This window comes from Cherax quadricarinatus, chromosome 15 (assembly GCF_038502225.1).
Source record: "Cherax quadricarinatus isolate ZL_2023a chromosome 15, ASM3850222v1, whole genome shotgun sequence".
In the NCBI taxonomy this organism is placed as follows: Eukaryota; Metazoa; Arthropoda; class Malacostraca; order Decapoda; family Parastacidae; genus Cherax; species Cherax quadricarinatus.
Window position 1 is genome coordinate 1582834 of NC_091306.1, and position 22827 is coordinate 1605660.

Here is a 22827-nt window from a genome sequence, read left to right on the forward strand (position 1 = left end):
TCTCGTCCTTTGGCTCGCTTCCAACGTACAGTTCTCTTACCTCCTTTATCAGTCTCTGTAGTTCCTCCTTCAGAGGAACTACAGAGACTGATAACGAAGGTGCCGATATCCGAGAAATTATTCTGTGCGTGCTTAAATCTTAAACCATCTAATTTAGGTTTCGTCTATTTTCCTTAGGTTGGTCGCCAAGCCAGCTGACACGAAGCAATACGACACTCTGAGCTACACGCAGTCTTCCCTGATCGGAAGAAGAGAAGATGATGATGATGACGATGAACAGCAGCAGTCCTACGACTTGTACGGATACTCAGAGGAGGAAGAGGACCACGAGCACGAGTCCGGTTATTCAGAGGGAGAGGGGTACTACGAAGACCATGAGTCCGGATTCGAGGAGGAGAATAGCGAGGAGATTGACGAATACGAACAAGACTCTAATGAGGGCGATGATTCTTCCTCCAGCGAGGAGAGCTCTGAGGAAAATGAATGGGGCGAGGAGAGCTCTGAGGAAGATGAATGGGGCGAGGAGAGCTCTGAGGAAGATGAATGGGGCGAGGAGAGCTCTGAGGAAGATGGAGGCGAGGAGAGCTCTGAGGAAGATGAAGGAGGCGAGGAGAGCTCCGAGGAAAATGGTGAAGCTTCCGAGGAGGGAGATGAAGGAGGCGCAGACTCCTCTGAAGAAGAAGAAGAGGGGAATTCCAGGAACCTGGTGTGGGGCCCAAGAGGATGGGCATACAAATCTAAGCCTAGCGCTCGCTCGTCTCTCAATACGAATTTTCTTGTCCCGCAGCCTGTGACGGAGACTCCGGCGGTCAGGTTAGCCAAGAGGAAGTTCTTCGATCTTTATAAAGTACAAGCTGAAATGTCATTCAACGCTCCCGACCACTGACTTCTCACAGACAACGAAGTCACAGGTGCCACCTGCAAGTTATCGCTTTCAACCTCATCTTCACCTGCGTATGCAGAAATGGGAGAGAAAACTATCGATATTCTGATAAACAGTATATCTGTGACTCTCCAGGGCTTTATCCCGACATTGGTCTTCCTGGCCAGACAGTACTCAGGTACACATCGACGCATGAGAGAAAAAACATTAAATTTTGTTTACAAAATATATAAATTGAATGAGTTTTACTTACATTCTAAAAGGAGACGATACCTATGAGCGAAGAAATGGTAGGCTTCCTGCTGAAGTCGGGAACGATATATATATATATATATATATATATATATATATATATATATATATATATATATATATATATATATATATATATATATATATATATATATATATATATATATATATATATATATATATATATATATATATATACATATACATATATATATATATATATATATATATATATATATATATATATATATATATATATATATATATATATATATATATATATATATATATATCTTTCATTCAGCACACCGGCCATATCCCACCAAAGCAGGGTGGCCCAAAAAGAAAAACTAAAGTTTCTCTTTTAAATTTAGTAATTTATACGGGAGAAGGGGTTACTAGTCGTGCCGAACAGGTAAAACTTAATAATATCTTTATTTCTACAAATACATGTATAAGGTATACAGACCATAGCTGACATCAATGACATACTATTATATAGAAAGCTGCTTGTTATGCAGAGCATTTCGGGCAATTTAGGTCAGTTTTGTCCCAGGATGCGACCCACACCAGTCGACTAACTCCCAGGTACCCATTTTACTGATGGGTGAACAGGGACAGCAGGTGTCTTATGGAAACACGTCCCTTATTTTTTCCAGCCGTACCGGAGGAAATTCGAACTCCGGATCTCAGTGTGTGAGCTGAGTGCCCTAGCGATCGAGGTACGGGACACCTTAAGGCAAGCGAAAATTTGTGTATGCAGTAATTTCGCAAAAATCATTCTGAACCTAAAGAAAAACAAATATTTCATTGTGTTTCTTTATTACTAAATTATTGTAAACTTATCTAAAACATATTTAGCTGGATTAGGCTAAATTAAATTGCGCTTGTTATAATAAGGTTAGGTAAGTTTTCTAAGATTGTTTTGGTACAAAATTATTAATTATTACAATAAAATAAATGAAAAGAAAAATCTTTAAACGTATAACTGAAAATTTTAGAAAGGACTTAATTTTAAACAAGTTCTTGCTAACTGACCGGTTTTACCTATTCGGCACGACATATATATATATATATATATATATATATATATATATATATATATATATATATATATATATATATATACACATACATATATATATATATATATATATATATATATATATATATATATATATATATATATATATATATATATATATGCAATAAGATCACAGTAAACAGGTGATTTCAGAATATGCAAAACAACCACTCTGAAAGAATAGAGAAATTCCAAGCGCTTTCGTGACTACTCACATTATCATGTGATGATAATGTGAGTAGTCACGAAAGCGCTTGGAATTTCTCTATTCTTTCAGAGTGGTTGTTTTGCATATATATATATATATATATATATATATATATATATATATATATATATATATATATATATATATATATATATATATATATATATATATATATATATATATATATATATATATATACATGCACACACACACACATATAAAAAGGCAATGTTTCTTAGACCATGTTGAAGCAGGTGAAACGATACGTGAAAGGAGAGGGTTATATATCTAGCGACATGACTTAAAGAGGCGAGCACAAAACTGAGCTGACTGTCAATGCTGTGACAACATTAGGTTTCAAAATATCCCTGTGACATGCTGCTGAACGGTACAAATGCATTGACAACTGATTCAGTTTATTTTTTTAATTCATTTACAGTCTATAGTTCGCAAGAAGGATACATGTTTCCAGACACTGAAAGGGATAACAATTTCAGAGTTTTTTTGTGTTTATCATATAGATGGTTCGATGGTTCCAGATTTGTGGATTTTACCAGTTTGGCTTAAGTATGAAAATTTGCAGTTTTTAGGAAGCGATTATGTATATTCCTGGCTTTACCTGGTTAATTGGCTCATATGCTTTGGATAGCTTGTTATCGATTGTCTGAAGATAACCATCACTATATTTTATCGAAGAATAGTCTTTATATTTTGGTATTACTAAGGTTTTTTCTTATTTTTATCGTTTTGGCTTTTATGTACGTTACTTATTTATCAAAATCATTGATTTACATTTTCAAAGCATTCCGTATAAACCAGTCAGGATAATTCTGTTACAGGAACTCATAACTTAGTTAATTTCCAGATATTGATAATGTAATCGGAAGCGTACTTTAAAATTCTGAGTTACACGCCGCAGCCAACATTTCTTTGTATCTGTTCTGAGCGGCGGCTAAAAAAACGATGGTCGAATCAAGGTTTCGATAAACTGAGAAATGCTGAATAAATGTATATATATATATATATATATATATATATATATATATATATATATATATATATATATATATATATATATATATATATATATATATATATATATATATATATATATATATATATATATATATATATATATATATATATATATATATATATATACGTGTTACATTCATGCTAAAGAATATTCCTGAGTGGGAGTCTATTAATTTCGAAAATATTTTGTTTTAAGTAAATAGTAACTAGAATAAAGTATATTGTTTATCACTGTGCTGTGAAATTGTAATTTTTTCGGCCTGTACAATTTGTCAGCTGTTGTGACTACCAAACAGAAACTACAGCTGTCTGCCATAAAGCTAGGCTTTTGTCTCTTGCATTAAAGCGTTTAATTTTTATTTGTCAAGCAAAGTGAGCTTATACTTATAAGCAGAAATTTAATATAAAAAAAGTTTTAAATAATATTACACAAAATAGAACACTTAATAATGAAATTATTCACTATTTTACTAACGATATCCTTAGAGGTATATAATATACTTTAAGTAGTGTTTTTCCATCTGTTTTAGAGACTACTCAGTAACAAATATATTATTTACAAAAAACTGCCCTCTATCAATTCAGGTCATGCTATACAACATTTGTGGAATAACCATAATAGTGCTTTGAAGGCAAAAGGATCTACTAGGATGATCTAACGGGCGCCGCAACCAGACCTGCTCCACACAGAGTTGCTTTTAACCTAGTAAAAAGAGACTTGGTCTTGGCAGCAGTTTGAGAGTTGTTCTCTAATTCAGTTGGCTTCAGCAAAAATTCAGTTATTTTACTTGGCTATCATGAAATCACTTCATCTGAATGTTCGTCAGGGAACATTCTGATGCTTCAGTCCTCTTCTACATAGCGGTAAGAAAACTCACATCCAGACTGTACAGCTAACTCAATATTTGGTACGTATACGATGGAAATCTATAAGGTACGGAGGAGTCCCTGGAAGCGGATGCTCGACTGGCGAAGCTTTGGAACCCATCCTCAAGCCTTCGGAGTACGTAATCATCTCCACAAACCAGGAAATACTAAGTTACGAACAATCCTACCACAAGCCTCAACTACCACCCCTTCCAAAAGCATCCTTTAATGAGAATAGCTGTGTTGTCAGGCTATCAACACTGTCCTTAAGGACAAAATGAACTACCCGAATTGAGTGGATGAGAGGAAAAGTGATTTAGATCCTCACGATATCCTGCACTTCCTCATGAGATGTCTAACTCTTCCTAGACTAACTTATTTCGTGGGGTTTGCACCATCTTTCAACAGCCCAATACTGAGTGAATATGACGTACTCCCATGATCTATTTTAGGAAGGACTGAATCTGTCACTGTTACATAACCAGTGAAATTAAGCAACACTTCCATTGTGTCTGGGAGGTATAGGGGTGCGCAAAGCAACACAGGTAGCATTACCTACATTTCTGTTCTCGTATACTGCATCAGGTTAACTAATAAATGAAATAGTTCTGAAACGCTTGAGAGGTGCCGTAGGAGCTCAGGATCCAAAGTTCATCGAAACATCTGCGCAGTGGGATAGCTTTGCAGACTCTTTCAGCAGACAAGCTCCTTCCAGAGATCACAGTCTGACTGGGACAGACCCATCGTGGAGAATGCTCAAAAGTACCTCAACAAAGCTCGTCTCCTAGCAGTAAAGGCACTACATTCCAGAGATTTTCTTTTGGCTGCCCCTAATTCCTCCTTGGGCACTCGTCTCAACCCTCAGGCTCTTCGGACTGGTGGAACTCTTAGCTTAGCCGTCCACATACCGACAATACCTACAATTCTCTGAAGTTGAAGGAATCTTTTAAAAATATTAAGAATTTCAGTCGTCAGTCTAAACGGTTAACTTTGAGCTTGCAATACCGAGATCTCCAAAGAACATTTGATACGAAAGCAACTTTACTAAACTCTTCAGTAATTCTCTGTTGTGTGTGTGTGTGTGTGTGTGTGTGTGTGTGTGTGTGTGTGTGTGTGTGTGTGTGTTTGGTTATCGTATAAAAGTATTATTGCTTATAATATAATAAATTTAAGTAATTGCCACTAAATTGACCTCTGCAGGAGTTAAGATTATTATTTTATAATTACCTTAGGCTCAAAAATAAATTTACTTGTCTTGTACCTCTTCCTCTCTTAGGTTGTTCCACTTGCCCACCATGAAGAACTTACCAACAGCCGTCTGGATCATATGGGTGTTGCGTTTTCAAAGAATCCCTTCCATCTAGTTTCTAATTTGTCATACCATCTAAATATACCTTCTCAGTTCATCAAAATATTTTTGTTTATTACCTAAACAAATCTACTGACTTCCGTCTCCCCTCCTGGTACTGCAATTTCAGGCATTGGGGTTTTAAAAAAAAAATCACATAGGCCAAAAAAAAAAATCTGTTTTTCAATGTTTCTCAGTACACTCAGTACAATACTGACCAGTGGGATCACTGGTCAATAGTGGTGGTGGCCTTTGCTTATTTAGTGGTCTCACTGGTTAGACGTTCATGGTCTCATTCTTGTGGAGAAAAGTTGGGTAACCAACACATCACCGAGAAGATCACCATCATCTCTTTCCTCGCTCCTCCCAACTGACTGTAAAGCTTCTGTATAATCTAAGATGTTGACACACTTAGCACAGAGATGAAAATTACCCTTCTTCTCCCTCTCCTCCACCTACTACCATTTCCCTATTCATTTTTCTTTTTGTATCTATTTAATATTCCTATCTTCCCCATTCCCCTGCTCCATCTCTCATCATTTTTCTCTTCCCTTCGATAGACAAAATAGCTATAAGGATTCTTTTTTATAAAATATATGAAAAGAATCCTGAAGCAATGTCTAGAAAATCAAGAAATGTAGACTAACATAAGCTAAGTTATTGTACATGATAAGAAACCTTAAACTATAAAACGAAGCCCAGGAGTTAGTGATTCTACAGTACCTAGAGTACTTAGGATACCTAGAAGTTAGAGCTAATCCTACTATCCCCGTCCTCACAAATTCTCCCCACACACCCTTCGGCCCCATCCTACACTAAACTCTCCCACATTCTCTTTCAGCTCTCCTCATGCTAGAAATTCAGTGCCCTTCCATTAAGAATCCAACGCCCCTTTCCATGTCGCTCGAAAGCCCTGGCTGCGTGTGTTATGACTGTTACCCCAGCAGGGCAGGGCGGGGTGGGACAAGGTAGGGCAAGATTGTTTATAATGATAGTGATGATGATGTTGGTGACGAGCAATTGAATGGGTAACTGTCAGTGGGTGTTGTGCACCCATCTATAGACGGGTCTGACATTCCTGACTGATCACTAAAACCTATTTCCAAAACCGACCTTCTAGGCTTGGCCTCCAAGAGACCTTACAAACATCTCACAAGGGAAATCCTACAGGACTGCTGAAGCAGAGCATAGCTTATTGGGACGGTTAAAAGAAATAGCAAACGACCTTGACACTAAAAAATAAGAACTTAGGAAAGCAATGGAAAGACTATGGAAATAGGTGGATGGGGATACGACAGGGACGGTGGAAATGTTACTATAGAAAGTGAAGAATGTGTACAAACAAGCTCACCAGACCAAAAGAAAGGATGAGTAAGTAGAAATGTGAAGACACCATGATGAAATATGAGTGGGGAGGGCAGCCAGGACGGGATAAATTGCAGGAAACACAAAAAGTTAACATATTAATGAAACAAGAATAAGGTGAAAATAATCTAGTAGTATTTGTTCACCCTAGACAAACAGGGCATTTGGAAAATAGGGGCTGAAGAAAAAATGGAGGAAGAGATCAAACGGGAACTCAGACTAAAGGGGACTATTAAGTTATGAAAAGAAATCTGAAATAAGTTCAAAAAGAAAGGGAACTGGAAGGTACAGCAGTACCAGAGTTATTAAAGGCAATAGAGCTGAAGTTTCAAGAGGCAAAAGAAAGATTAATACAGAATGTTATTACCAGGATACCCCAGGAATATATTTAAAAGACAGTATTCAAAATAAAGTTGCTAGTAAAGGCAAAGCAATTGCTCAACAAACAAAGAGAGATAGAGGGGGCAACGAGTGACTAGCTCCCTTAAGGTTTACTATACAAATATTAGGAGTCTAAGAAATAAGATTGATGAGCTAATATTACGTGCAAGTGCAGGTAATATAGATGTTATTGCTATAACAGAGACCTGGTTCAACTTGAAAGATGAAGAAATGCATTCTGAATGCAGCATACAGGGTTATAAACTATTCCACACTGATAGGGTCAGCACGAAGGGTGGTGTAGTGGCGATGTATGTCAGAGACAATTAGAAATGTTGTGTTAGACAAGATGTAAGATTAGAAACATCGAACACAGACTCTGTTTGGCTACAGTTTCTCGAAGGTCGTGAAAAATTTATTTTGGGTGCGATTTATAGGCCCCCAAACCTTGATAGGGAGGGCAGTAAGCTGTTATGGGACGAAATTCATAAGGCATCTAGATATGAAAATGTTGTGTTAATGGGAGATTTTAACTTTAGACAAATTGATTGGAACAATCAATTCATTCTAATGAGGACATCAGAGCACTACAGGATGATTTGAATAGACTGATGCAGTGATCGGAGAAGTGACAGATGCAGTTTAATATAGACAAATGCAATGTTCTAAATGTTGGACAGGAAAATAACCATGCCACAAATAAACTAAATAATGTAGATCTTAATATTACGGACTGCGAAAAGAATTTAGGAGTTCTGGTTAGCAGTAATCTGAAACTAAGACAACAGTGCATAAGTGTTCGCAGTAAAGCTAACAGTATCCTTGGCTTCATAGCAAGAAGTATAAATAATAGAAGTCCTCAGGTTGTCCTTCAGCTCTATATATCCTTGGTTAGACCTCATTTAGATTAGCTAAGATGTTGTGTAGTTTTAAAAATAGGTTGGATAAATACATGAGTGGGTGTGGGTGGGTGTGAGTTGGACCTGACTAGCTTGTGCTACTAGGTCGGATGCCGTGCTCCTTCCTTAAGTGACGTGTCTGACCTGACTAGGTCATGGCATTGCCTTAAGCCGGTGGGAGACTTGGACCTGCTTCGCATAGGCCAGTAGGCCTGTTGCAGTGTTCCTTCTTTCTTATGTTCTTATGTTCTTAAGGACAGAGAGCCCAGAGTATAACCAAGAATGTAGAAAAGTCGAGGAAAGGCGCAAGAGGACGTAGGAGAAATACAAAACACTTAAAACGGCAGAAAACGGGAAAGGAAACAGGAGAGCTAGGAACGAATATGCAAGGATACTATGGAATGCTTAATTCTTTCTCAGAAATGATACCACATCAAAAGTTTAAACTGGTCCTAAGATCACGAGCAACCAATAAATTAGAAATGAAAGCTAGATGTTTCCACCTGTCCTGTAACATCTGTTGAGCAATCTGGAGACCAATGCTCCTTTCATAACAATCTGTGAACATGTGCCAGTTGGCTAAGAAAAATAACTTCATTTCAGACGGAGACATGACTCAGAAACTTTAAACGATATGTACCCGAGAGATAACCCTTGCAGATGTTGTCTTGGCCTAATACGTGCAGGAAAGAAGTCTATCTCTCCTCTCTCACAAGAGACAGGAAAGACAGTGGCTTCAGGGTATTGTCTAACGAAAGGAGAAGGGGAGTGAAATGACTTTGCAACATTAGGGTACACAGACTTCAATTTGTCCTGGTGTACAGGGAAATAAGCGATCCATCCCTCCCTCTCCCCATGGACAGCCTCAGTGAATCTATACACATCTGGGCCTTTCAGAACGTGTTTGATGTATCTCGCGAAGATGGGTACATGTGTTAGCGGTGGCTGCCCCGCACCATAGACGTTTCTTTGATGCCAGCTGTGACATATGCTGTGAGATGCATTGAATTCGGTCCTTTGAGGAAGCGACAGGATTTCTTGGAATCATCAGTCACTCCCGCCGGTGAATGATGCAGGTTATCCTGGTGCATTTGCACTCAAGCCAAAACAACTGCCGTAGATAATTTTTTTAAGAGGCATCGTACCAGTATCCTTAGAACCAGTTATTTATTTATTTATTTATTTATTTGTTGCAATAGTGCAAATAATTTTCTCATAAATAAAGTTTTCATTACCAAGCAGATAAGAAAAGATAAGAGCAGTTCCTGAATTTTAAATCAACTGCTGCTTTTTTCTGGAATTATTTCTTAGGTGCAATAAATATAACTAAACTTATCGGACAAAGACTTGTTCTGCCGTCATGTTCTGTCGATGTAGGGATTTGTCTACATATATGTCGGCCCTAAACCCTTTAAACCAACAATTTCAGTGTTCAGAATCTTTCTGACAAAGCACATGAAGGAATCCAGTCTGACCACGATCCTTTTTGTTCCTACAACAATAGCATTTAACAGGGGTTGATTTTCTTTTATATTCCTCTCTTTACTGTGTCTATAAAATATTCCAACCTTTCTTTTCTCTTATTTTCTACAACAAACCTTTTGAAAAGCACTAATACCAGGCTTATTTATCTTAATAAAACTGAAATCTTAGGTGATAAAATAATATTACCCTCCATTTTATGCATACGATTACCTAACTACCAGGATTTTTCCCCAGAAAATATGTAAATATATCAGGCAAAACGATTCACCTACTTATTCATGTTGACATTATGTAGAGCGGGATGCTACTGATATTCGACCTGAGTCGCAGTTATAAGAGAAATATTTACCATGATTAAGACCAAGCGTATAATGACAATAGTTTGCTTACAGTTGTGATCGACCAGCGAAAATTTATTTTGAGGTAGGATTGGAAATTTGAAAATACGTATGAAGTGAAAAAAAAAAAGTGAAGACGTGAATATGCAAGTTTCTTTCAACAGGACTAAAAATTTCAAGAATTCGTGAAAATTCTGATGCTTTTCAGTACTGTGAAAAACGTGTACAAGCAACAACCTACGGCACCTCACTCATCAACAAGTGTTGAAGATTCTCCTATGGTATTATAGTTTTTTATGCGATCACAAAAATAACTACATGTGTTTCGTTTGCTACGCGATCCGAGAAAGGCATCCCCGAATTCTATAATTTTAGCCCTCTCTACCTCAATGCAAGCAAAGTAAATATTGGAGGGAGGAGAGTTATAATATTAGAGGCGGGGTTATAATATTCCAGTGTAGCAATGAATAAAAATATGTATACGAGTGTGTATGTTTATACATATGAATTTTTTGTACCTATGTATACATGCATGCGTATGCAAATGTGTATTCGTGAATTTACGTATGTAAATTTTTTGGATGTACACTTGAGCATATGTATACATGTGTGTATGTGTACACGATCTTAAACACACACAGTTCTGTGTATATCAGACATTTATCTCTTTTCTCGGGTTTTGTGTTCTTTATTAATATTACTGTATGATTTAGGACATAATATACTTGTGTATTTTTATTTCAGGAAGTGCCAAATCCTTGAGGGCCATTCAAGGAGTGGTGAAGGCTCGATCCTCCATTCAGTAACCCTAGCTCATCCTCTGACCAGCTAGACTGAATGTGTTAAATTTATTTAACATCTTTTCTAAATAAATTGGGATTTTCTCGTCTCTATTTCCCAAGTGGGAACAGATTCAAGTGATTTGAATCCGTTCCCACTTGGGAACTTGGGAATCTTCGCCTCTGATGTTATTAGGAGACTCTAACATGTAGGTCTGACAGTTGCGTTATAGTGTTACTATTGTAGTGTTGATAGAATTACCGACAATGTGTTAGGTAAGAGACCATATACCCTCGTATTGTTTGTGACAAAGTTCCTGGAAAGCTAAATAAAATTTTCCACAATAAAAATGTAGCATTAATTGAACATGTTTCCTTTTACCTAACATAGTGTTACTATTGTTTCGAACGCTTTATACTTTAAAGTTCAAAATGAGAAACTTAGCAAAGAGACAGAGACAGACAGAGAGAGAGAGAGAGAGAGAGAGAGAGAGAGAGAGAGAGAGAGAGAGACAGAGACAGACAGACAGACAGAGATAGCTTGTCAATAAAGCTAGGGATCCTTAACCTAAACTTGTCAAACCCTGTGTATAAGAAAGAGAGAGAGAGAGAGAGTCCTCGTGACCACTCGGTCTTTGGACAGAGCTCTCATCAGCTGCCACAATCTCCGGCACGAAAATCCGATGAAGTGGGCGTGACGTCGAACAAGCTGGGAGAGGACGGGGAGGTGGAAGGGAAGACAGGAAGGGAGAAATGGAAGTGAGGAAGAGAAGGGAGGCGGGAAAATGAAGAAGAAAAGGGAGGAAGGGGACGATGCGATGTGAGGAAGTAATGAAGAGCCAGAGTGTGAGGAGTGAGGGAGTTCGATACTTGACGAAGATAAGTGAGCAGTGGCAGGGTAGGTGAGGGATGGGGTAGGAGACCCAAGGAGTGATAGTGGGGTTTGGATGAGAGGGGAGCCGAGGGAATGTGGGTAAGGGGGTCGTGAGGAGGGAAGTCTGGATAAGTGAGAGGTGGCGGAGGAGAGGTGGGGAGGAGAGATGGGGTGGTCGTTTCTACACAGGAGGCGTGGCACACGAAAGGCGACGATCCTTAATAAAATCAGTAAGCCCCTCCAGCTGGTAGGTTATTACTAGACACACCTGGTAGAGAGAACACTGATCTCTGAGGTGTTCACCCATCTCTCTCATCAGAGTAACTTCTCTCTTTCTCTTTCCTCATCTCATGTGTTTACTCTGTGTGCGTGTGCTCGCGGAGATGCGATATTATCTTTTTTTTTCAATTTTGCTAAATGGTTGTTTGTGAAGTTTGATATAAATTTACGAATTTAGTTCGTACGGATACTTAGGAGTGTTCTTACCTTCTGTGAAGCTGACGATGAATAAGAGGTTTTTACAGCGAGTTCTATTGAATTTGATATAACAGTACATGAACCATCTACTGTGAGTGTGAGTGATGTAACATTATGCGACCTCCACCGTGTCACAGTTTTATGTGATATTCTTCGATCTTTCTTCTGTGAGTGTGATTGTGTTAGATATATAAGTAATTTTAACTTTCTTTAGTGACTGTCAGCGTTTAATAAAAATATACATAATCTTTTCCTGTAAGTGTGACTATGTTTGATAATATAGGACTATCAGGGTAAGATAAACGTTTGTTTGTACAAAGAAAGAAACCCACTTGAAGCCAGAAAAATATGTAAGGGAATATCTATCTGTTTCGTCCTCCAGCTGTTGAAGAGGATCTTCAATGCCACGAAAACTCACAGAGCCGTAAACAAACACCCAAGTCAGTCAGTGAACAAACACCCAGGGTAGTGAAAAGAAACTCCCAGGGCAATTAACAAACACTCAGGGCGGTGAATCAGCACTCAGGGCCATGAACAAAAACCCAGGGCCATGAGTAAACTCCCATGGTCATGAATAAACACCCTTGCCATGAATAAACACCCATGGCCATGAATAAACACCCATGGCCATGAATAAACACAAATGATCATGAATAAACTCCCAGGGCAGTGAATCAGCACCCGGGTGGTAAAGAAATGCTAAGGGCTTTCAACAAACATCCAAGATAGTAAACAAACACCCAGGACTGTAAACAACACCCAGAGCCTTGAACAAACACCCAACCATTAAAAAAACAAAGCAGTAAAAAGCAGCTAGGCCCCTGGGCCCAGGATCCTGGGAGGTCAAAATATACAGATTCTCTATTATCTCCGTTTCTGTCTACATGTCGATTTTTGATCCGTGTGATAATGATAAGTGAACAACTTGCTCGTGTATACATTCATGAAAACTAATATTCGATAAATAAATCACATACATCTTGAAGGGGTCTCTCCTGATGTATTTCAAACTCTTTATCCAGCTGTCTCAAAACATGAATCTTCCTGATATGCCTAAGTTGACATATGTGACATTTAACTCGTTGAAGTTAACGTGTCGTTCAGCATGTTTAAGCTACTAATGTGTATGGCTTTAAACACGTTTTAGAGCGACGTACGTGATATCAAAAGCGTTTAATGTCTCCCACTCGCTGTTAAACACGTTCATTCTGACTTGCTGACATCAGTCGCGTTCGATCTGACGTACGTAATATCAAAAACATTCAATTTGAAGTAAGAAAAAAAAATCATTTTGAGAGACATGCCATCGAACACGTTCAAGTAACGTAACTGGCTTCAAACACTTTTAAGATGATAATGACATCAGTCACGCTAAAATTGATATTCCTGACAAAAACACAGCATGAACGGTGTACAACGTGACATCACGTGAATAAATTTACTTACTTACTTACTTACTTACTTACTTAATGCCTCTCGGCTCCTCCCATTGACCTCAGAATCCTCACACACTTGGCCTCGTCTTTCCTTGCTAAAAATAATACTGGAAGCCACTGAGCGGGACATCGGTATTAATTTTAGTGTTACAATAATAACTGTTAAAAAATATTAACTATCAATAATATTATTAGTACTTGTGATTATACTACAGTGGCTATCTTTAACTTTTTTTTTTATCCCAGGGCAGAGTTGGTGTTCTAATTTAAGAAGGGAATTCTAAAACACGTCTCCTGAGAATCCATAAAGGAACCCCTGAGAAAACGCTGACAGAAAAGAGCTATAAAGCGTCAAGACAAAAGAGAGAGAGAGAGAGAAAGAAAGAGAGAGAGAGAGAGAGAGAGAGAGAGAGAGAGAGAGAGAGAGAGAGAGAGAGAGAGAAAGAGAGAGAGAGAGAGAGAGAGAGAGAGATCAGGTGTCGTCACTTGATGCTAAAAATACGTGTGTGGGTTATCTCTTAATAAGAGAAGATTTCGAGAGCGATAAAGCACAATTTTTTCTTGTGATTGTTTGTGGTTCAACCAAAAACAAAGAATAAATATGAAAATCGACGAAATAACAATACTTTAGTAATTTACTCAAGTGTTAACGTCAGTGAATAAAAATATATGTGGAATTAGAAAAGGGAGAAAATAAGAAGGTGGAGGATAAAAGAAACTTACACTTAATGTACAAATGTATCAAAGATTCAGAAGAAATGGCATGATAACAAAGGTTATGGTTGCATTGCACGATAATGCAAGGAATATTTAAAACGCACGATATCGAAAAGAACATTTAAATAATCGGGGAATTGATCAGTAACATAAAGAATATTTACATCATTCAGTAACATAAGGAATATCTAAATCATAGAGTCACATAAGGATTGCTTAAAAAAATATCTGGCAAGACTGCAGGTAAGTTTGATGCCAGATATGAGGAATAGAAATATGCAGGTAGAATCGACATCATTCACTGAGACAAACTCGCACACCTCATGGTGTGGGTCAAGGCTATACTCATTTTAACGGAGGATAAACCATACCACGTGTGGGGATAGAACCCGCGATCAGAGAGTCACAAAACTCCAGACCACCGCGTTAGCCACTGGACCAACTAGGTATATTTCTACACCATAGGAAGGTTAGCATAGGCACCACGGAGGATGACAGGGTAAGGAGAAATTCACTAGAAAGGGAAAGTAACACCACATAGAAAACTAAGGTGCTTTCATCCACGCAAAACTGCGCTCACATCATTTGCTAAGTAACAATCTCAGGCAAAGTTCCTTCCACACATGACTGATCTGGCTTATCATTTCCCGGTGTTCACTGCACATGACGTGACCTCTCCTGCCCCTCCACGTCTCAGGAATGTATATAATACTCAGTGGAAATTTTGTGTTTATTACCCCAGTCACCATTACTATTATTATTTTTAACATATTATACTAATATAAGTGAAATTCATTAAAACTGATTAATAACTGTTTTAGAGTAAAATTGAATTTTCTTCCATATCAACTGATATATAAATAGGATCTCGTTAGGAAGTCAGCGCTGAAGAGTATGATAAACCTCACTAAAAAACCATACCACGGGCGGGGATAGAACCAGCGATCAGAGAGTCTCCAAACTCTCTGATCGCGGGTTCTATCCCCGCCCGTGGTATGGTCTGTTTGCAATCGTGTCATTACGATTTCGTGAGTCATGTTGACGGCTTTGAGAGGACTTGAGCTAGAGTTCGTCACGGCCACGCTAGCTGGAGATTTGTCTGTAAAAACTTGCATTTGTGGTCACAGTGGTGCCTATGCTAACCTTCCTATGGTGCATAAATATACCTAGTTGGACGAATCTTATTGTGGCTAGCTGGTCCAGTGGCTAACGCGACAGTCTGGAGTTTTGAGATTCTCTGATCGCGGGTTCAATCCCCGCCCGTGGTATGGTTTGTTTGCAATAACTCAACTTCTCTAGGACTTGAGAGTGACTTTAAATGATCACATTTTAACTGTTTGCTAATTTACATAGACAATTTATTTATAAATCTCCAAAACTTTTCCATTAGTATAAATTTAGTTATTTGGACCAATAGCGAGTGAATCCTAAAACTCACGAAGAATGCGTAAGCCACTTTTACGATTTCGTGAGTCATGATGACGTCTACAAAATATAGATACGCAGATGTGCTCCTGCATCTAATTCATCACCCCAGTAATGTGTCGGGAGGGGGGAAGGAGTGTCGTAAATTCTGGCACAACAGGATAATGACCCGATACACGGGTAGGTAGTTCTCAGGTTCCTATAGTTCATTCAGAGGATGAATCATTCACTGATCTTAGTTACAAAAAAATACATCACGCAAAAGAAAAGACTAAGATAACGAACAATTAATAAACTACTACTTTTGTAAAAACTGAACACACATAACCAATAAACTATCACAGCGAGTTACCAACATCAATTAAAAATTCTATTAAACTTTCAGTTTCCCTGAAATTTCTACAGGCACCCAGGCAGTTAACATAAGAACATAAGAAAGGAGGAACACTGCAGCAGGCCTGTTGGCCCATACTAGGCAGGTCCTTTACAATTCATCCCACTAACAAAACATTTGACCAACCCAATTTTCAATGCCACCCAAGGTAAGACACATATGCAACAGTTAGGTATCTTTATTATGAAACGTTCCATAGTATGAAACAATATTGTTTCATACTATGGAACAATGCTCTTCTCCAGACTGAGGGACTGACCACCTCAAAACTTTAAGGGTGATGGACTGATTACATCGTCTTCAAGTATCTTCTGCTTCTATCAACTTTTCTGTACTTGACTGAAGAAGCCTACTGTGTAGGCGAAACGTTTCATAATAAAGATACCTAACTGTTGCATATGTGTCTTACCTAACAACCTGTCGGTATTTTATACCATTTTAATGTTCAATGTCACCCAAGAAATAAGCTCTGATGTGAAAGTCCCACTCAAATCCAACCCCTCCCACTCATGTACTTATCCAACCTAAATTTTAAACTACCCAAAGTCCTAGCCTCAATAACCCAACTAGGTAGACTGTTCCACTCATCAACTACCCTATTTCCAAACCAATACTTTCCTATGTCCTTTCTAAATCTAAACTTATCTAATTTAAATCCATTACTGCGGGTTCTCTCTTGGAGAGATATCCTCAAGACCTTATTAATATCCCCTTTATTAATACCTATCTTCCACTTATACACTTCGATCAGGTCTCCCCTCATTCTTCGTCTAACAAGTGAATGTAACTTAAGAGTCTTCAATCTTTCTTCATAAGGAAGATTTCTAATGCTATGTATTAATTTAGTCATCCTACGCTGAATGTTTTCTAACGAATTTATGTCCATTTTGTAATATGGAGACCAGAATTGAGCTGCATAATCTAGGTGAGGCCTTACTAATGATGTATAAAGCTGCAGTATGACCTCTGGACTTCTGTTGCTTACACTTCTTGATATAAATCCCAGTAATCTATTTGCCTTATTACGTACGCTTAGGCATTGCTGTCTTGGTTTAAGGTTGCTGCTTACCATAACCCCCAAGTCCTTTTCGCAATCTGTATGGCTAAGTTCTACATTATTTAACTTATAAGTACTAGGGTTATGGGCACTCCCAAGCTTCAGAACCTTGCATTTATCTACATTGAACTGCATCTGCCACTTTTCTGACCAAGAATAGAGTTTGTTTAAATCCTCCTGAAGTTCCATAACATCTACGTTTGAATCAATTATCCTACCTATCTTTGTGTCATCGGCGAATTTGCTCATATCACTAGTAATTCCCTCATCAAGATCATTGATATATATTATAAACAACAACGGGCCCAAGACTGTTTCCTGTGGAACGCCACTTGTTACAGATCCCCACTCGGATTAAACCCCATTTATGGACACTGCTTCCTGTCAGTGAGCCATGACTCGATCCACGAGAGCACTTTTCCCCCAATGCCATGAGCTGCCACTTTCTTTAACAGTCTATGGTGCGGAACTCTATCAAAAGCCTTACTAAAATCTAAGTAAATAATATCAAATTCTTTATCGTGGTCAACAGCCTCAAAAGCTTTACTGAAGAAAGTTAATAAATTAGTTAGACAAGACCGGCCTCTTGTGAATCCATGCTGAGTATCATTAATCAAGCTATGCTTATCGAGATGGCTTCTTATAATCTCAGCTATAATTGACTCTAGTAATTTGCCTACAGTTGAGGTCAGGCTTATTGGGCGGTAATTTGACGGTAACGACTTGTCCCCTGTTTTAAAAATAGGAATTACATTAGCCATCTTCCACATATCAGACACTACACCTGTTTGAAGAGATAAATTAAAAATATTAGTTAATGGTTCACAGAGTTCCATTTTGCATTCCTTAAGAACCCTTGAAAAAACCTCATCAGGACCCGGCGACTTATTTTGCTTCAGTCTGTCTATCTGCTTCACAACCATTTCACTAGTGACTGTGATGTTACATAATTTATCTTCTTCTAGCCCACTATAAAAATTAATTACTGGAATATTGTTAGTGTCTTCCTGTGTAAAAACTGAGAGAAAATAATTATTAAAAATCGAGCACATTTCATTCTCTTTGTCAGTAAGGTGCCTATAGTTATTTTTAAGGGGACCTATCTTATCTCTAACTTTTGTTCTATAGACCTGGAAAAAACTTTTTGGGTTAGTTTTAGAATCCCTAGCAATTTCATAGTCCCTTTTAGCTTTTCTTATCCCCTTTTTAATGTCCCTCTTAATGTCAATATACTGATTCATAAGATGACCCTCACCTCTTTTGATACGCCTATAAATTCTTTTCTTATGCCCTAGTAGATATTTGAGCCTATTATTCATCCATTTTGGGTCATTTCTATTTGATCTAATTTCTTTATATGGGATAAACGTTCTTTGAGCAGCATGTATAGTGTTCAGAAAACTGTCATATTGATATCTCACTTCGTTACCCCAGTCAACAGATGATAAGTGTTCTCTAAGCCCATCGTAATCTGCTAAGCGAAAATCTATCGTACTTCCATTCAATGCTAAATGTAATTGATTTGTGGTCGCTAGCACCCAGTTCCTCTGAAATTTCTAAATTATTAACAAGGGATTCATTGTTTGCCATAACTAAGTCAAGCAGGTTATTTCCCCTAGTAGGTTCTGTCACAAACTGCTTCAAAAAACAATCCTGAACTACTTCTAAGAAGTCGTATGATTCTAAATTCCCAGTCAAGAAATTCCAATCAATATGACTAAAGTTAAAGTCTCCTAGAATTACTACATTATCGTGCCATGTGGCCTTAACAATTTCCTCCCATAGTAGTCTCCCTTGTTAAAACCAGGTGGAAAATCTAAAAAAATCTAATCTAACGAATATAAAAACTACACAGGCAGTAGCTATCAGCAGCGGTTATTAAGTTCAACCTCTTGCTTTTCAGGTTTCACGAAGAACTCTTCAAAGAGTGAAAATGCACGCCCAGCGATGTCCAATGGCTAAACTTCGGGCAGCCAGCCAGCAGAGCCCAGAGGTCTTAGATCAAGCCACCAAGCATAAAAGTACCAAGACCAGCATCCTGCCTTCAGTGATCAAACGTGTCACCGAGAGAAAAAAGAAACATGAGAAGTTTCGTCGAGGTCAGCGAAACCATTCAGCCAGGAGCCAAGAGAGGCCTTCGTTCTTTCAGAAGCTGCATGGAGATGCCGCTTCATGTCTGCCGCCTCGACCTCAGATGTATAGTGATGACACTTGGAAGACAAACCAATGCAGAGTTGTTTCACCGGTGACACAACAGATATTCTACAGTGATGGTGCTCACAAGTTACTGCTGCTTACATCTGGAGATCAGCCTCTTATTTACAACGAGAACTGTGAAGTTCATGGCCGCAATAGCTCTCATTCCTCCAGTATGTCAAAGAGTGTGAGCTGCTCTTCTGCGGTTCATTCACAACCCAGGCAGAACGTCAGTGGCGAGCGGCTGAAGAACTGGCGTCGGAATTCTTTCACCTTCACAACAGCTAGTAAGGTTTACAATAACGCGACCGCTCGGAGGCACGTAGAAGCTACCCATCGATCGGTTTCTTTAGAACAAGATTTACAATGCTTGCCGTCAACAGCCAACCAAAAAAGAAATAAGCCCCGAAAATCAACCTCGGTGAGTTCCAGCCTTTCTTCTGCTGTGCCTTCATCAACTTCATTTATTAAAAGCGATGCTGCCTTCCATGAGGACCATAACAGAAGGTCGCACTTTAGGCGGGCATGGTCGCTCTTCTCCATAGCATGCAACGAGGTTGAAAAGGAGAAGCCTCCGCCCCAGAAAATCCTCCGGCAGCCGACGCGGCACGTTTATCGCAGAGGTATATCTGGCTTACCGATAGAGTGTACCAATAGACATATTATATTCTCTTGACAATTACGGTGCCATTTTTATTAAACGCGCACCGTCTGTGAAATACTTAGTAGGTGGGTGGAATGTTAAGAGGCTGTTAATTACATGACTGGAAAAGTTAACTTTCCACCGAAGTCTCATGTAGTTAATTAACCCCACAATTTCCTTATTGCAACGCCTACTTAATATATTTACTGATAATCTTCTCAAAGAACGTCCAACAAATAAAGCAAACAAAAAAGTTGTTTTAAACATAGAAATTGCATGCTGAAGTATTGTACAAATTCATTAATGTTTACTTAGCAAATTTGACAAATTAAAAAGTTGTCTAATAACACGAAGGCCAGTCACTAATGTTTTGTTCGTTGACAGTAATACCAGAGGCAGTACAGATGTTCAGAACCTCGTTGTTCAACATATCGTTCAACATATCTCTCACTGGACCTTACGGTTTTTACTTACGAATGGAGGAGGACTCGAACGGAGGTTCTTGCATGTAACAGGTCCATCGCTGTCCCGAAGAATGAAGCTTACAATAGGGTGGTTTCATAAAGAGCACATCTGTGACAAGTTTGTATCAACATGATCAACTGAGACCCTCCTGTCTCATCCCACACCCCTAGAAGATTCCATGGTAATTTTGTTCTTATAACCCTCTAAGCCAACTATTCCAATAACTCAAGATAAGTGGTAATGAACGATTATCAAGGACCACAGTTCGATCCCCCGTCCATTCTTCTGTTTAATCGTTGATAGTCGTTCATTATGACTATATGGCTGTGAAGAGCTTGAAAACAGATATACCATGGAAGCTTCCGGGGATATGAGAAGCGACAGTAAGGTTACAGTTAGTGCCGCTGAGACAAACATCATGGAAGTGCTGTTTGTAAAGCCATCCTTTTGTAAGCTTTGTGGCTCAGTGGTGCAGAGTTGGGCCTGTTGGAGTGTGAGACTGAGACTGGTAATATCTCTGAAGGAACTCGGAAAACAATGTATGATAGGGTGGCAACGTGACTGTTGGTGAAGCTTGTGTGTACACATCTGCAAAGACAACTAAGGTGCAAGTGATGGTGAATGTGATTTCGTTCTTTTAATATCCCTACCTAGGTTATATTTATTATTAAATTCATAGGTAGGCGCTTAACCCGTATGGGATCACACAGCGTCTGAAGACTCTGAGGGAATTAGGTTCGATTTGGGAAGAGGGTAGCTTTAAGTCCTTGGATCAGGAACCCATCACCTGTATCAAGGTACGTCCTTCGAAGTACAGGCTGGAATGGTTAGGTATATTGTTTATAAGATTTTATTCCATCTGCATCCTGAAAATATTAGATTCAGCTTGAAGTGCATTCAGAATTTTTAAATAGGATTCTTCACCAGCATAGAGATATAGACTAATATAAATATATCTCATAAATTCATAATTTCTCAATAAAGGTTTCAAGTATTAAAAATGAATTCTTTAGTGTATTTTAATTACCCTAAATACTGTTATTTCAGCTGTACCAAAAAATTGCCAATTTCAAAAATTTCTTCATAAATATATTGAGTTTTTTTTTTGGGGGGGCTCTTCATTGTATAGTAAAATGGACTGAACTCTTAAACCGTGATGCACTATATACGTGGGCCAGAGCGTAGTACTGAGGTGGGCAATAACCAATACCCGGACCAGTGCGTGCCCAGAGAGAGAGAGAGAGAGAGAGAGAGAGAGAGAGAGAGAGAGAGAGAGAGAGAGAGAGAGAGAGAGAGAGAGGACAATAACCAGCACCCTGACCAACAGTGTCCTGTACGGTAAAAACGGTTATCACACCTTTTACTAGAGTGTGGCTCGGCGGGGCTGAAAGGGAATCAGAAAATGGTCAGGAAATTACCAAAACCCATTATCCTAGACTAGAATGTGGTTTAGGTAACCAGTGCAATGGACCAGTGTGGTCTGGGATGTGAGGTAAGGTGGCCAGTAACTAGGGCACTGGACCAGTGTGGTCTGGGAGGGGATAAGAGGGCCAATAATCAATGCACTGGACCAGTGTGGCCTGGGAGGGGATAAGAGGGCCAATAATCAATGCACTGGACCAGTGTGGCCTGGGAGGGGATAAGATGGCCAATAACCAGTGCACTGGACCAGTGTGGCCTGGGAGGGGATAAGATGGCCAATAACCAGTGCACTGGACCAGTGTGGCCTGGGAGGGGATAAGATGGCCAATAACCAGTGCACTGGACCAGTGTGGCCTGGGAGGGGAAAGAGGGCCAATAACCAGTGCACTGGACCAGTGTGGCCTGGGAGGGGAAAGAGGGCCAATAATCAGTGCACTGGACCAGTGTGGCCTGGGAGGGGAAAGAGGGCCAATAACCAGTGCACTGGACCAGTGTGGCCTGGGAGGGGAAAGAGGGCCAATAATCAGTGCACTGGACCAGTGTGGCCTGGGAGGGGATAAGATGGCCAATAACCAGTGCACTGGACCAGTGTGGCCTGGGAGAGGAAAGAGGGCCAATAACCAGTGCACTGGACCAGTGTGGCCTGGGAGGGGAAAGAGGGCCAATAACCAGTGCACTGGACCAGTGTGGCCTGGGAGGGGATAAGATGGCAATAACCAGTGCACTGGACCAGTGTGGCCTGGGAGGGGATAAGATGGCCAATAACCAGTGCACTGGACCAGTGTGGCCTGGGAGGG

General features: G+C 39.1%; 2 protein-coding genes across 5 annotated transcripts in view; both read left to right on the forward strand.

Annotated features, from left to right (window-relative positions):
- The window catches only part of LOC128692127 (RNA polymerase II-associated factor 1 homolog), a 56133-nt gene extending 55016 nt beyond the window's left edge, over nucleotides 1–1117 (forward strand). For both annotated transcript variants that reach the window (XM_053781145.2, XM_070085364.1), the window contains exon 4: nucleotides 178–1117. In XM_053781145.2, coding sequence (XP_053637120.2) covers nucleotides 178–886 — 709 coding nt within the window. In that variant the 3' untranslated portion in view covers nucleotides 887–1117. The remainder of the gene's footprint in view (nucleotides 1–177) is intronic.
- A 10946-nt stretch (nucleotides 1118–12063) lies between these two features.
- Nucleotides 12064–21573, forward strand: LOC128692129 (uncharacterized). 3 transcript variants are annotated; one of them, XM_053781147.2, is made up of 2 exons: nucleotides 12064–12118; nucleotides 19208–21573. In XM_053781147.2, the coding sequence occupies exon 2, from the start codon at nucleotides 19238–19240 to the stop codon at nucleotides 20174–20176; it is 939 nt and encodes a 312-aa protein (XP_053637122.2). In that variant the 5' UTR covers nucleotides 12064–12118; nucleotides 19208–19237; the 3' UTR covers nucleotides 20177–21573. The 3 variants fall into 3 exon arrangements, with proteins under 3 accessions (XP_053637122.2, XP_053637121.2, XP_053637123.2); XM_053781146.2 differs by lacking the exon at nucleotides 12064–12118 and adding an exon at nucleotides 12147–12442 and having other exon boundaries at nucleotides 19208–21572; XM_053781148.2 differs by lacking the exon at nucleotides 12064–12118 and adding an exon at nucleotides 13566–14671.
- Nucleotides 21574–22827: the final 1254 nt, after the last annotated feature.

What these genes read in the sequence shown, in the direction of transcription:
- LOC128692129 (XM_053781147.2), top strand. Translation starts at nt 19,238, where the DNA reads ATGCACGCCCAGCGATGTCCAATGGCTAAACTTCGGGCAGCCAGCCAG.